General features: G+C 39.9%; 1 protein-coding gene across 4 annotated transcripts in view; it reads left to right on the top strand.

Annotated features, from left to right (window-relative positions):
* vps13a (vacuolar protein sorting 13 homolog A) overlaps window positions 1–15198 on the top strand; it is a 405759-nt gene that overhangs the window by 327690 nt on the left and 62871 nt on the right. For all 4 annotated transcript variants that reach the window (XM_080188886.1, XM_080188884.1, XM_080188883.1 and 1 more), the window contains 4 exons: window positions 1619–1700; window positions 1825–1938; window positions 7932–8007; window positions 11443–11606. In XM_080188886.1, the coding sequence (XP_080045012.1) occupies window positions 1619–1700; window positions 1825–1938; window positions 7932–8007; window positions 11443–11606 (436 nt within the window). The remainder of the gene's footprint in view (window positions 1–1618; window positions 1701–1824; window positions 1939–7931; window positions 8008–11442; window positions 11607–15198) is intronic.

Genomic DNA, 15198 nt, shown 5'->3' with positions numbered 1-15198 from the left:
AGAGGAGATTTGCTGAAATGGTTCAGGAATGAGGGATTTTAGTTATAAGATTAATTTGGAGAAATTGCACTTATTCTTGGAACAAGGGAGATTGAGATGATATTTTATAATCAGTGTACAGGATCATGGCAAATTTAGATAAGGTAGAGAAGGAAAAGCTGTTGTTGTTGGCTGATGGTACAGGGGCTAGGGACACAAATTTAAGGTTTTGGACTTAAATGCAAGAAAATGAGATACTTTTCACATACCAAGTTAAAATGACCTGAAACCCATTGACTAATTATGATCATGGAAGCACAGATGATGAATGGCCTCTGAAGGTAAATATACATTAGAGGGCCACAGTAATAGAAGAATGTTCTACAGATAGTTGGCATAGATTATATAGGCTAAATGGTCACTTCCTGTGCCATTATAAACTACATATTGCTCTGAATTTGCTATTTCATTTTCTATACTACTTCGACATGTTGACCAATTGGAAAGATTATTATAATCAATCTCTTTGGTTCTATGCAGTGCAGTGCTATGTCCAGATTACATTCATCCATTCTGTCCCTCAGTTCTTCCGTGTGAGCTAATGTTTTACTGTTGGTTTTTTTCTTTAATTGGTTCCAAAAGAACCCTAGAAGTAAAAGGGTGCAAAGTGATTCCAAACTTTAATTTGTTAAATTTCCTATCTGTCTTGATATGTAGTAGGCTATTTTTACTAAATAAGCTTCAAACACAAACCATTCTATTTCCATATATATATTAATTTTATTTGTAACTTAATAGCCCTTTTACTAAATAAGGACAAACCATGACTTGATAAAGAAAACAATAATTTATTAACACTACAGAAAATTTCCATTAGACTCTAAGCAATCTCTTGGGTTTGTGCACAGATTAAAATCGGCTCCAGAATGCCATATCATCTTCCAAGTTATCAAAATGCATATCCTTTAGAAATTAAATGTCTATCCCAAATTAACCTTATAATGGAGGTCATAGAGCAAAACAAAATACTGCAAAATATTCTGAAATAAAAGCCAAAAATGCTGAAAATGTTCTTCAGGCCTGACAACGTCTGTGGAGAGAGAAATAAAGTTAATATTTCAGACTTTTCATCAGAATTGAATTATATATGAAAGTCACATATTCATGCTCAGCACAATCTGGTTTAAAAGATCTGCAACAAGCAATGTAAGAAGATGCAAAGAAGTTTGAACCATCATAGTGGAGTTATTTCTTTTTTCACTCTTTTCATTGAGAAGTTAGGTTTTCCAAAAATTCCTTTGACTTGGAGCCACAAGCGAAATAGTGGCTTGCCAGCAATTGGCCCCAACAATTATCATACACAATTGAAAGTAGTATCTAAAATATAGGTCTAAAATCCTGTTTACCTGGGAAGTTGTATATTTTCACAAAATTTATTTAGGGGTTATTTAGTATTTAAAACCTAAATCGTCATTCAGTATCCAGAAATCTAAGCAAATTGTGGAAGATATTTAAGTTTCAAATCTAATCATTACAGATTTGTGCTACTTAATATTTGCAAGAAACTACCACATTAAAAGGTATGGTGAAGAACAAATAAATCTTATGCCATTGTGTTTAATTACTCTGATCTTTCCAGGCTTGCATTTTTTGAAATCAAGTATCAGTTTTATACTACACAACAACTTCAGTGGGAGGTAATCCGCCATTACTCTAAGCAGGTAAGCTTTATATTTGCTATGTAATTTTAATAGTACTATTACTAAATAATCCTTCTCTTTGCAGGACAGCTACCTATTCCATTAACTTGTAAATTATTAAACAATTGTGTTTCCCTCCATCTAGGCAATCAAGCAATTGTATGTACTTGTTCTTGGACTAGATGTCTTAGGCAACCCTTTTGGCTTAATCAGAGATTTATCTGAAGGAGTGGAAGCATTTTTCTATGAACCTTATCAGGTCAGGTTGTATTCTATAAACTATTTAATATGTTCATTATTCGGTAAGATCACTTTAAACGTTGGAAATTAAAAAATAAATTTGCAAAATATGTTGTTGTTCTTAGATGTATATTTTTATAACTTCTGAAAATCTTACTGAAATTTTGAATAGTAAACTGCTAACTTTTTGTGAATTTCATTTCTTTGGAAGATAAAAGCATAAAAACTATAAGCAGGAGTAGACCATTCAGCCCTTTGAGTCAATATCCCGATTTCCCCCTTTCCTCCCATAACCCTTGATCACTTTAGCCCGCAGAGCTATATCTAATTTATTCTTGAAATCAGACAATGGTTTGGCTTCAACAACATTCTCTGGTAGTGAATTCCACATATTCACCACTCTCTGGATGAAGAGATTTCTCCTTGCCTTAGTTCTAAAAGGTTCTGGATCTCCTAGTTCTGGACTCTTCACCATTGGGAACATTCTTTCTGAATCTACCCTGTCTAACCCTGTTAGAATTTTATAAATTTCTATGAGATCCCCTCTCACTCTTCAAAACTCCAGTGAATAAAATCCTAACCGATTTGGTGTCTCTTAATATGGCGGATCTGCCATCCCAGGAATCAGCCTGGTAAGCCTTCACTTGTACTCCCCCATAGCAAGGACATTCTTCCTCAGATAAGGACACCAAAACTGTACACAATACTCCAGGTGTAGCCTCATCTACAACCTATACAATTGCAGCATAACATCCCTACCCCTGGATTCAATTCCTGTTGCTATGATGGCCAACATACCATTTGCTGCTTTTAATGCCTGTTGTACATGTATGCTTACTTTCAGCGACTGATGCATGAGGACACCAAGGCCTCAGAGTATCCATCTCTCTCAATTTACACCCATTCAAGTAGTAATCTGTCTTCCTATTATTGCTACCAAAGTGGTAACCTCAAATTTATCTACATTTTACTGCATCTGCCATATATATGCCCACACACTCAGCCTGTCCAAATCGCGCTGAAGCATCTCTGCATCCTCTTCACAGCTCACCCTCTAAACCAACTTTGTATCATCTGCAAATTTGGAGGTAATACATTCAATTCCCTCTTTCAAATCAATAATATATAATGTGAACAGTTGGGGTCCAAGCACAGATTCGTATGGAACCCTGCTAGTTACTGACTGCCAATCAGAAAATGACCCATTTATGCAAACTCTTTGCTTCTTATCTGCTAACCAGCTTTCTACCCATCTCATGACATTACCTGCAATCTCATGTGCTTTAACTTTACATAATTGTCTCTTATGAGAAACCTTGTCAAATGCTTTCTGAAAGTCTAAATGAACTATATCCACTGGTTCTCCTCAGTCAACTCTACTAGTTACATTTTCAAAGAATTCCAAATGCTGAGTTATGAAATCCTTGATAATGGACTCCAGCAACTTGCCCAATACCGATGTTAGGCTCACTGGCCAATGTTCAATCAGTAATCAGCATGGATTGTTTATTCGCCATGCCAGTTCTTCTCAGGCAACTTGAATTTTCAAACATGTACTATGCATTATACAAAATGACTTCGTTAAATTTCGTATGGTTCACTATGGATAATTGTTTTGACATTACAGCCTTAACCCTTCAGTGAGATTTCCGTTACTACTCCTTTCCCTTTAATTAAGTCTCCCTAGCTATTTATGCCTTCACCACTTAATTTACCCAGACCATACGGTGGCAGTGTGGATCTTATCACACCTTGGCCTGGCCCTTACTCCTTTGGCACTTTATCTATCTTGATTTCATCTGAGAGGAGTCTGAAGCAGGTAATGATCACTGAAGTGAGAGAGTAATAGGGAACTATGACATCAAAGGCCGTGAGTTCATTTGGCAGTGAGTACAGAAGCTTTGTTCTTCTTTCTCCAAAGTTAGAGAATTAGTCTTAGGAACCAGAAAATTAAATATTTCATTTTTTTGTTTATTAATAAACCTTAAGTAAAGCATTCTGCTAATCTCCCTATATTTAAATGACAACAGGTAAAGATAGGTGAATAATGATGAGTCTTTTTTGCAAGTTCAATTGTCTAATAAACACAATAATGACAGGGCATCTTTGACTCCTGGAGAGCATATTGTGTTCTATTTGAGAACTACAGAACACTCCTGGATAGCCATATGTGCAGTAAGTGTTTTCAGCTGCAGCAGCTCAAGCTCCAAGTTTCATAACTTAGGCAGCAGTTGGTGTCACTGTGTTGAGAGATTTGTGGATCACACGTTGATAGATGTGGTCATCTTGAGGTTAAGCAGGGAGAGAGAGAATGATTAATGGCCAGGTAAGCAGGGAGAGAGAGAATGATTAATGGCCAGTCAGTAAGGAATAAATAGGCAGATAGTATAGGAGTCCTGTGAGTGTCTTTTGCTCACTAACCTATATTTGGTGGTGATTTCTGATAATTCACCTAAGGAGTGCAGCTTTAGCCAACTCCATGGCACCATGGCTGGTTCCACTGTACAGCGGGGCATGAAGAAGACTGAAAGAGTAATCATGATCAGAAATTCAGTATTTATGGAAACAGGCATTTATGTAGGCAGGGAGGTGGGTGAAAGCAAGGAAGTGCGAGAACGGAGTCAGATACATGAACCACAGAAAATATATTCTTGGTTTGAATAACTTTCAAGATGTATAAAGAGAAATGTATTTCATAAAATGGACCGTTTCAGCAAAGCAACCAAGTGCAATTAGCTTTGCAATCAGCTATGTGAACCAAAAAGCATTGGAGAGGCGTTCAAAAATCACACTGAAATAGGAGGGTGGAGAAGGACGTGACTTCAGGGTACAAAGTTAGATCTAAAACTAAAGCACAAAAACTTGGTAGCACACCTCTGATTACCAGTTGTAAATTGATTAATAGTTGAAAAAAAAGCCAATAGGTATAGAGGCCTGTCACCTAATAAGACATTGTATTTTAAAATCATATGCACTTCCAAAATGTTAACCTGACTCTGCTTGCTCCTTTTTAAAAAAAAAAATAATTGTCAGGACTTGGATATCAGTGATGAATTTGGCACTATTTCAATTCCTAGCTTCCTTTGAGAAGGTGGTGCTGGGTCATTTTGAATTCCTATTTGGCATTTGACTTGATGTGTTTCTCCAACATTTTCTGCTCTCTATCTTATGCCACGATTTGTTTCTGCAGAACATTTATATAGCAGCTTTATAAGTAATATGCAAATGTTTACTAAATGTCACTTTCAATTTATAGGGTAAGTCTTATTACAGATGATTCCCTAAAGAGGATTCAGTAATGTAATGATCTATGCAGATGCTAGAAATCTGGAATAGGAGCACAAACTGCTGGACTAATGGAATTAACGTTTTGAGTCCAATATCGCTCTTCAAAGAAGAGCAAGAGTGACATTGGATTTGAAATGTTAATTATGTTTCTCTCTCCACGGATACTGAGATTTTCAGTGTTTTCTGTTTCAATAACCATGGCCAGAATTTTATACTCCTGGTTCCAGTTGGAAGTCCCACCTTCTGGGAAGTCAACATTTCTTAGAATGTGAAATTGCATCAGGCCTGCTGAAGTCTGCAGGGATGTGCTCCTTGCTGACTCTTCTGCCCCTGCCATCCTAAAAATTTGGGCGATCAAAGTTAAATTGTTCTTATCTTTTGGTTCATTGTACCACGATTGTTAAATTCTATCCCTTTTACAGAATACTCTGCAATAGGCATTACCTTATAAATACATGCAAGTACAGCCGAATTTAACATGCTCTTCAAATTTCTTTTCTTTCCCATTGAGAATCTCTTGTTTATGTTTATTGTGCTGTCCCTTGAATTACAAAGATTGGAATTAGCATTTTCCTGAAACGTAATGAAATAAATATAATTTAACTTGAATGTTAAATCATGATTTGATTATAATAGCTTACAATCAGCTCCTATCGTATATAATATGTATGTATATATATATGTATATGTATATAATATGGTATAAAATATGCTTTTGATAAGCGAGGGAATTAAGGGTTATGGGGAGAGGGCGGGAATGTGGAACTGAGACATGACAGATCAGCCATGATCTTATTGAATGGCGGGGCAGGCTCGAAGGGCTGGATGGCCTACTCCTGCTCCTATTTCTTATGTTCTTATAATTGCCACCATATGTCCAACAAATAATTGTCAATTAAGTCATTAACCTTCATTTGTAAATACAATATAAAAAATTCAGCAGTATGTCATAACTTGGTACCAAATTCCTCAGTTGTGAAGGCACTGTACACCTGATGGTGTACAGTGTTATTTGATCCATGTATAGGCATATTTGTTACATGTTTCAATGATGTATTTAATACTGCATGGCTGATGAGGACAGTGCTGAAAGAAAGGTGCTTGCTATCCATGATGTTTGCAGTTGATCAGACCTTTTGTGGGCCTTTGAGCAGCAACTTAAGAATTAAATGAATATGTGCCATGTGGCACCAAGCTACGACTTGTCTCTTCAACCAGTTAGATTGAAGAATCCTCACTAGATACACAGGATAGCATTTTCCCATAATGTGTCAGTTTTTGTGAGAAAATATTGTGTATCTCTCCAGTTGCAAAGCTGAGTTTTCATTCCGGATTCTTTAAATTTACTTTAAGTTTTATTTATTAGTCACAAGTAAGGCTTACATCAACACTGCAATGATATTACTGTGAAATTCCCCTTGTTGCCACAGTCTGGCACCTATTCGGGTCAATGCACCTAACCAGCATGTCTTTCAGAATGTGGGAGGAAACCGGAGCACACAGACATGGGAAGAACTCCACACAGATGGTGACCCAAGCTGGGAATCGAACCAGGTCCCTGGCGCTGTATAGCAACAGTGCTAACCACTGTGCTACCATGCTGCCCCTCTGGCACTCAGTGCACAATGTGCAATTCAGCATTACTCTTGCAGAGCAGGGCCTAATAAAGCCAGCAATATGAGCTTCATTGGAACTGGAATGCCATCTTTAAAGAGCACTAAAAAAGAAACTCCTCTCCCATGGACATGGTGGACACCCTGCATACACTGGGGCAAATCCACGCCCCCCCCCCCCCCCCCTGCCAAATCTACACACACACACACACACACACACACGCGCTGATTAGGCATCTCCCTAACCCATACCATACAGGAAACAGTCTGCCCCTACCCTCCTCTACATACATATACAAGCAATGGGGCACTGCCAGGGTCTATACTTCCCCTCAACTGCTTCAAGTTTTGTAGAAGTTGTTGCAAACCTCACTGATGTCATGTCATGTGCAAGATATGAATGTTCAGTGGTGGGAGGCGGGGATTGGGGCAGCATATTGCAGGAAAACCCTATAGTGAAATTCAAGTTTATTAAAATCTATTGAAATGAAAAGGCCAGGAACACCATTACATTACGGGCAAGGGGCGTGAAAAATCGAGAAATGAGATCTTGCTGGCATTAAGCTCTTTTTCAAACTTTTGGAGCCATGTCTCCGTTTACACTCACAGCTAATGTTGACTCAAAATTGCCCCCGCAGGGGAGAATTAATTAAATATTTAACTCAGTGCGAAATTGTGAACCATAAGCAAAGTGAGGACATGAAAAGTGGGATTTAGTGAGAGTAAGAGACAGAAGTGGAAATAAAAAATAATTTTAATTTCTTTTAAATGTCAACAATAATTAAAATCTAAAGAAATGACATTCCATTGTCACAACAGTAAATTTTCACTGCCAGATAGGTTGCTTGGTACGAATCGAGATTTATCATGCTATTTATTTATTTCAATGCTGAGACTTTTGTCATGGTACACGTGTAACAGAGCTTATCAGAAAGCAGAGAACTCGACCAACAACTTTCTGATTTCCACTTTTAATTGCACCTATGTAGGTAACTGGAAATTACTGTCTAATTTACTCCATAATAATAGAACACTAATAGCCTGATTATTAAAATAAAATCCAGGATAAGATATATAAATTGTTGATTAATTTTAAATTATTTTTCCTTAGGGAGCAATTCAAGGACCTGAGGAGTTCATGGAAGGAATGGCCTTGGGTGTAAAAGCATTGGTGGGTGGTGCTGTTGGTATGTATTTGCACTTTTTGAAAATAACTTGATTGTACTTAATTGGTTAATTTTGCAAGAGCTGGTTCTCTTAACAAAGATATCAGTCTGAATTTTCAATTTGTTTACATTATGTGGTTGTATTTCTGTTTAGATTTTTCACATTCCTTTTTGCAGAATATTTCAAATTTAGCCACTTAACAATACTTAAGCCATGAAACCACCAGGGGGTTTCAATGGCCTCCATTCCCACTGGCAAGGCCATCATGTCTGTTCCCTGTTGGTGGGAAGCATTTGTGATCCTTGCCAGTGAGGACTCGACCGGTGAGGGGCCGAGGTAAGTGAGCCCGGATGATAACATCCAGGTCTCGTTAATGCCATGCTAATTAATGGCAGGAGTTTGGGGAAGAGTTGAAAGTAGGACATGTGATGACATTTCCCAGAATATATCCAGCTAGAGTTGGCAATTCAGACACCCAATTATTGAGAATAGCAGTTAAGAACCATAGACCTTTGTTCCAATAGCTTTTCTGCCTCATTTTCTCTAAGAAACTGAACCAAAGCTTTGTTTAGTATGTCTGGCAGGTTATTTTCTTCACCTCATGTAAATAATGCAAAATAATTATTCTGTATGCCTAGTATGTTATTTTCAATGATAATATCACTGTTGTCAGTTTTCAAGTGGTTCACATTGGTCATGACCACCTTTTTGTTCATTTAATGACTCATTTATTATTTTTGAAGCTTTTCTGTTTCCTTAATTTTGCAAAGTTGACAAATCTTGTATACTGATTCTTTGGGGCTTTGGAGGAATACAGAGAGAGTAGGAAAGAACTCAAGCGGGGAATTAAAGGGCAAAAAGAGGTCACAAAATGTTCTTGGTAGACAGGATTAAGGAGAATCCTAAGGCATTTCATTCATATGTTAGGAACAAAAGAGTTGTCAGGGAAAAAATCAGACCTCTCAGGGACAAAGGAGGGGAATTATGCTTAGAACCCAAGGAATAGGGGAGATCCTAAATGAATACTTTACATCAGTATTCACAAAGGAGAGGGACGTGTTGACTGGGAGTGTCTCAGAGGGAGGTGTGGACCCATTAGAATCTCCATTACAAGGGGGGGAAGTGTTAGGTTTTTTAGGGAACATTAAAACTGACAAATCCCCAGGGCCTGATGGCATCTATCCTAGACTACTCAGGGAGATAAGAGATGAAATTGCTGGGCTTCTGACGGAAATCTTTGTCTCTTCACTGGACACAGGTGAGGTCCCTGAGGATTGGAGGATAGCGAATGTGGTACCGTTATTTAACAAGGGTAGCAGGGATAACCTGGGTAATTCTCGGCCAGTGAGCTTAACACCCATGGTAGGGAAGTTGTTGGAGAGGATTCTTAGAGATAGGATGTATGCGCATTTAGAACGGAACAATCTCGTTAGCGACAGACAGCATGGCTTTGTAAGAGGAAGGTCGTGCCTCACAAATTTGGTGGCGTTTTTTGAGGAGGTGACAAAAACGGTTGACAAAGGAAGGGCTGTGGATGTCGTCTGTATGGATTTCAGTAAGGCGCTTGACAAAGTCCCTCATGGCAGGTTGGTTAAGAAGGTTAAGGCTCATGGGATACAAGGAGAGGTGGCTAGATGGTGTTAGCATGAGTGGGCGGACATGACCACTACGGACTCAGTCAGGTTCAATAGCAGTACAGCTTTATTTTAACGTCGACGGAGGGGCAGTCAGGACATGCAACAGAACCGTCCCGAAAGCATTCTAAAGGCCTGCCACAATGGGCTACAGTTGTACTCAAACTTTGACGCATTGTATGATTCAAATGTTAATGTTTTGTTTGCAGTATTTGACTCTGACCATTCTGTTTCGATGTTTTCAAATATTGTAACAATGTTTTTAAGTGTGTGTTAATCGTTTCTTTCTGATGGGTTTATCAATGGTCTAGAATCTCCGGGGTTTGAACAATGGGTGTTTGGCTGATTTTAGAAAGTCTGTGAGACCAGGGAGGCTTCCTTAGTTATGTTAATCTTTAGGTGTCTCCATAGACGTTTACTTGATTAGATTAGAGGTGCTGATTTGATTATATGGGGGTATATTTTTAACTTAGTTTCTGTAGGTGCCATCCTGTCCGGTTCCCTTTGTGTGCTAGCCCTAGTTTGCATTTTAAAAACATGTCTTTTGCCTGCTTGTGATCTTTAGTGGGGAGGTTCTGAGTGCAGCTTTAGTCTGCTTCCATATTGTGTACCCAATTTCAGAAAATTTGTTGCCCGATAACAATGGGTAGAGAACTGGCTTGGCCACAGGAGACAGAGGACAGCAGTCGAAGGGTCTTTTTCCGGCTGGAGGTCAGTGATTAGTGGTGTTCCGCAGGGCTCTGTACTGGGACCTCTGCTATTTGTGATATATATAAATGATCTGGAAGAAGGTGTAACTGGTGTTATTAGCAAGTTTGCGGATGACACGAAGATGGCTGGACTTGTGGATAGCTATGAACGTTGTCGAACAATATAGCAGGATATAGATAGGCTGGAAAATTGAGCGGAGAAATGGCAGATGGAATTTAATCCAGGTAAATGCAAAGTGATGCATTTTGGAAGAACTAATGTAGGGGGGAGCTATACAATAAATGGCAGGGCCACCAAGAGTACAGCAATACAGAAGGACCTAGGTGTGCAAGTCCACAAATCCATGAAGGTGGCAGCACAGGTGGAGAAGGTGGTGAAGAAGGCATATAGTATGCTTGCCTTTATAGGATGGGGTATAGAGTATAAAAGCTGGAGTCTGATGTTGCAGCTGTATAGAACGCTGGTTAGGCTACATTTGGAGTACTGCGTCCAGTTCTGGTCTCCGCACTGCCAGAAGGACGTGGAGGCTTTAGAGAGAGTGCAGAGAAGGTATAACAGGATGTTGCCTGGTATGGAGGGTCTTAGCTATGAGGAGAGATTGGGTAGACTGGGGTTGTTCTCCCTGGAAAGACGGAGAATGAGGGGAGACCTAATAGAGGTGTACAAAATTATCAAGGGTATCGATAGGGTGAATAGTGGGAAGGTTTTTCCCAAGTCACAGCTGATGATCACGAGGAGTCACAGGCTCAAGGTGAGGGGGGCAAGGTATAACTCCGATATCAGAGGGACGTTTTTCACGCAGAGGGTGGTGGGGGCCTGCAATGCGCTGCCAAGTAGGGTGGTGGAGGCAGACACGCTGGCATCGTTTAAGAATTACCTGGATAGTCACATGAGCAGCCTGAGATTGGAGGGATACAAACGAATGGTCTAGTTGGACCAATGAGCAGCACAAGCTTGGAGGGTCGAAGGGCCTGTTTCTGTGCTGTCCTGTTCTTTGTTCTTTGCACATCAATAACATCAAAGAGTGTTGAAGAAATATAATAAGTATAAATGAGTAAATTTAGAACAGTTTTCATTCATAATATCACTAATTCTAAACCGTTCCTGCAGGTGGTATTGCTGGTGCTGCTTCTAGGATAACTGGTGCAATGGCAAAAGGTGTAGCTGCTATAACAATGGATGAAGAGTACCAGCAGAGACGGAGAGAAGCCATGAACAGACAACCAAGTGGAATTAAAGAAGGCATTGCACGCGGAGGAAAAGGCTTGGTATCGGTAGGATTTGCTAAATTACATTCTCGCACCCCCGACACCACCAGTAACGTAGTGCGTGATATAGAAACATACATATACAGCAATAGGAATAGAGCATTTTAGCCCCTCAAAGCTTGTTCCATTATTCAATGAAATAGGTGATCTGTGACTTTACTTCATATACCTGCCTTTGTTCTGTGTACCTTTGGTTAACAAAAATTTATCAATGTCAGATTTAAATTAGTCATTAACTAAGAATCAGCTGCCGCTAGCAGAAGTGTTCCAGCCTTTTACCACCTTTAGTCTATGAAAGTATTTCCTAATTTCACCTCTAAAAGACTGAACCCTGACTACTAGGCTTGTCCCCAACCAGCACCAGCGGATTTCCAAGTTCCGACCTTATCAGCTAGTGGAGTGATGTGAAACATGCCACCGGACATCAGAAAATTCACTTTAATACATTAGCATGCTATTTAGCTAGCAGATTCATTCATAGGAACAAGAACTGGCATTCAGTTCCACAAACCTGTTCCATCATTCAGTTAGATCATGACTAATCATATTGTAACTCAATCTAGCCACCTTAGTTCTATGATCTTAATACCCTTGCCAACAATAAGTCTGCTACTCTCCATTTTGAAGTATTCAGTTTTCCTAATCTAGCTTTGTGGATGTGATATTCCCAGAAGAAAGCCTTGAAGGAGGAAAGAGAGAAGTGGAGAAATTTAGGGAAGAGAATTTCAGAACAGAGAGCCTAGACAGGTGAAGTTTTTTCTTAAATAATGGAATGATAAAAATCTGAAATGCTCAATAGACCAGAAATGACCTAATATAGAAATCTAATGAGATTGTAGGCCTGAAGGAGATGGGAAAAGGTGAGATCATGTGGTGAGAATTTTTAAATCAACATGTTCCTTAAACGCAAGCCAGCATAGATCACCAAATCACAGGGGAGATGAGTGAGCGGGACTTAAACACTGCATATTATATTTCATTCTGAGCACCACATTTCTAGAATAATGTAAGGCCTTGAAGAACAAACAGAAGCAACATTTTAGAATGAAACCAGGGATGAGGGACATTCCCTTATGATGAAGGCCAACAAACCATCTGTCTTATTGTTACACCTGCATCCCAGCTTTAAGTGACTAATGAACAAGAACACCTAGGTCCCTTTAGACACCTCCCTCCAATTACATAAGAACATAAGAAATAGGAGCAGGAGTAGGCCAACTAGCCCTTCGAGCCTGCCCCGCCATTCAATAAGATCATGGCTGATCTGTCTTGGCTCAGTTCCACATTCCCACCCTCTCCCCATAACCCTTAATCCCCTCTCTTATCAAAAACCCATCAACCCGCGTCTTAAAAATATTTAGCGAGGTAGCCCCCACCACTTCAACGGGCAGAGAATTCCAGAGATTCACCACCCTTTGAGTGAAGAAGTTCCTCCTCAACTCCGTTCTAAACCGCCCCCCCTTTATCTTGAGGCTGTGCCCTCTAGTCCTACTGTCCTTTCTGAGCGGGAAGAGTCTCTCCACCTCTATCCTATCCATCCCATTCATCATCTTATACGTCTCAATGAGATCTCCCCTCATTCTTCTAAACTCTAACGAGTACAAGCCTAATTTATTCAGCCTCTCCTCATAGCTCAACCCCCTCAACTCCGGCATCAGCCTAGTAAACCTCCTCTGCACTCCCTCCAAGGCCAAAATATCCTTGCGTAAGTACGGCGCCCAAAACTGCACACAGTACTCCAGCTGCGGCCTCACCAATGCCCTATACAGCCGCAGCAAGACCTCCCTACTTTTATATTCAATCCCCCTCGCGATGAAGGCCAGCATCCCATTCGCCTTCCTGACCACCTGCTGCACCTGCAAGCTGGGTTTTTGTGACTCATGCACAAGGACCCCGAGGTCCCTCTGCACCGTCGCCTGCTGCAGTTTTTCTCCACGTAAGTAATAATCCTTCCTACCATTATTCCTACCAAAGTGGACCACCTCGCACTTGCCAACATTAAATTCCATCTGCCATTTCCTGGCCCATTCGCCCAGCCTATCTAGATCCTTCTGTAGACTCTCACCACCCTCCGCACAATTTGCCTTTCCACCAATTTTGGTGTCATCAGCAAATTTCGACACCCTACACTCGGTTCCCTCCTCCAGATCATCTGTAAAAATGGTAAATAGCTGAGGCCCCAGCACTGACCTCTGGGGCACTCCACTAGTCACCATCCGCCAATCCGAATAGCACCCGTTGACCCCCACTCTCTGCCTCCTATTTGACAACCAGTCCTCTATCCACGCTAACACCCTACCCCCAACTCCATGCCCCCTTACCTTCTGCAATAACCTCTTGTGAGGTACCTTGTCAAACGCCTTCTGAAAATCAAGAAAGACCACATCCACCGGCTCTCCTCTATCCACCGCCCTAGACACATGCTCATAGAACGCCAGTAAATTTGTCAGACACGACTTCCCTTTAACGAAACCGTGCTGCGTCTGCTCTATCAAGCAGTTCCCCTCATGATGCCTCGCAAGAAATATTCTTTCTGTTTTTTCCACCAAATTGGATAACTTCCCATGTATTCACATAATATTCCATCTGCCATGTTCTTGCCCATTCACTTAGCCTGTCCTAGTCTGTTTGAAACCTTGCATCCTTGTCACAATTTATATCTCCATCTAGCTTTGCATCATCAGCAAGTTGGCAAATATTAAATTAGTCCCTACATCCAAATCATTGTATAAATTGTAACTAGCTGTGGTCCTAGCACTGATTCTTGCAATAACCCACTAGTGTATCTACCATTCTGAGAATGGCCAACTTATTCCTTTTCTCTGCTTTCTGTCTGTTGAACAATTCTTAATCCATACTAGTATGTCACCCCCAATCCCATGTGTTCTAATTTTGTTTACTAATCTATATGATACCTTATTAAAAGCCTTCTGAAAATTCAAATACCTTATGAAAAGTCTTCTGAAAATTCCACTGATTCTCTTGTATCTATGCTACAAATAACATCCTCAAAAAGCTCCAACAGGTTTGTCAAACGTTATTACCCTTTCATAAATCTTTTCTATATTCTTCCATTACATCAGGATTGGTCATCTAGATGTGTCACACTAGTAGTCTACAATTCGGCTTCTGCAATCTGCCAAATTTCTCACCTCGATGTCCCTCCCCCAATGACCTACCTCACCTACCCATGTCCCCTATTTTCTCGATAGGGGATTTTCACAGTAACTTCATTGCAGTGTTAATGTAAGCCTACTTGTGACACTAATAAATATTTCTTCTAAAATGTCCTTTATGCTCCCATATATGTTCTATGCCCAATATCCTCTGTACCCCCTTGCCTACTCACCAAGAATCCATATGTATGAAGCTCTATAAATGTTAAGATGTCTTTCAAATGCTCATAAAACTTTCAAAACTAACAAACATATTCAGTAACCATTTAAAAAAAATCCTATTAATGGCCGTGAAACTGTCAAAATAAGCAAGTTCCACAGTAACTTTCACAGCTGTGTGAACAAACCCTTCTGGGCTGACTTCATTAGTGAGGTTTGGAACTTAGCCGAACTGGCATAAGATTCTGTTAAATGACTATCAA

Source organism: Carcharhinus amblyrhynchos, chromosome 5 (genome assembly GCF_965287045.1).
Source record: "Carcharhinus amblyrhynchos chromosome 5, sCarAmb.v2.hapA, whole genome shotgun sequence".
In the NCBI taxonomy this organism is placed as follows: Eukaryota; Metazoa; Chordata; class Chondrichthyes; order Carcharhiniformes; family Carcharhinidae; genus Carcharhinus; species Carcharhinus amblyrhynchos.
Note: the sequence above shows the minus strand (reverse complement) of the source record. Positions and strands in the feature narration are given on the sequence as shown.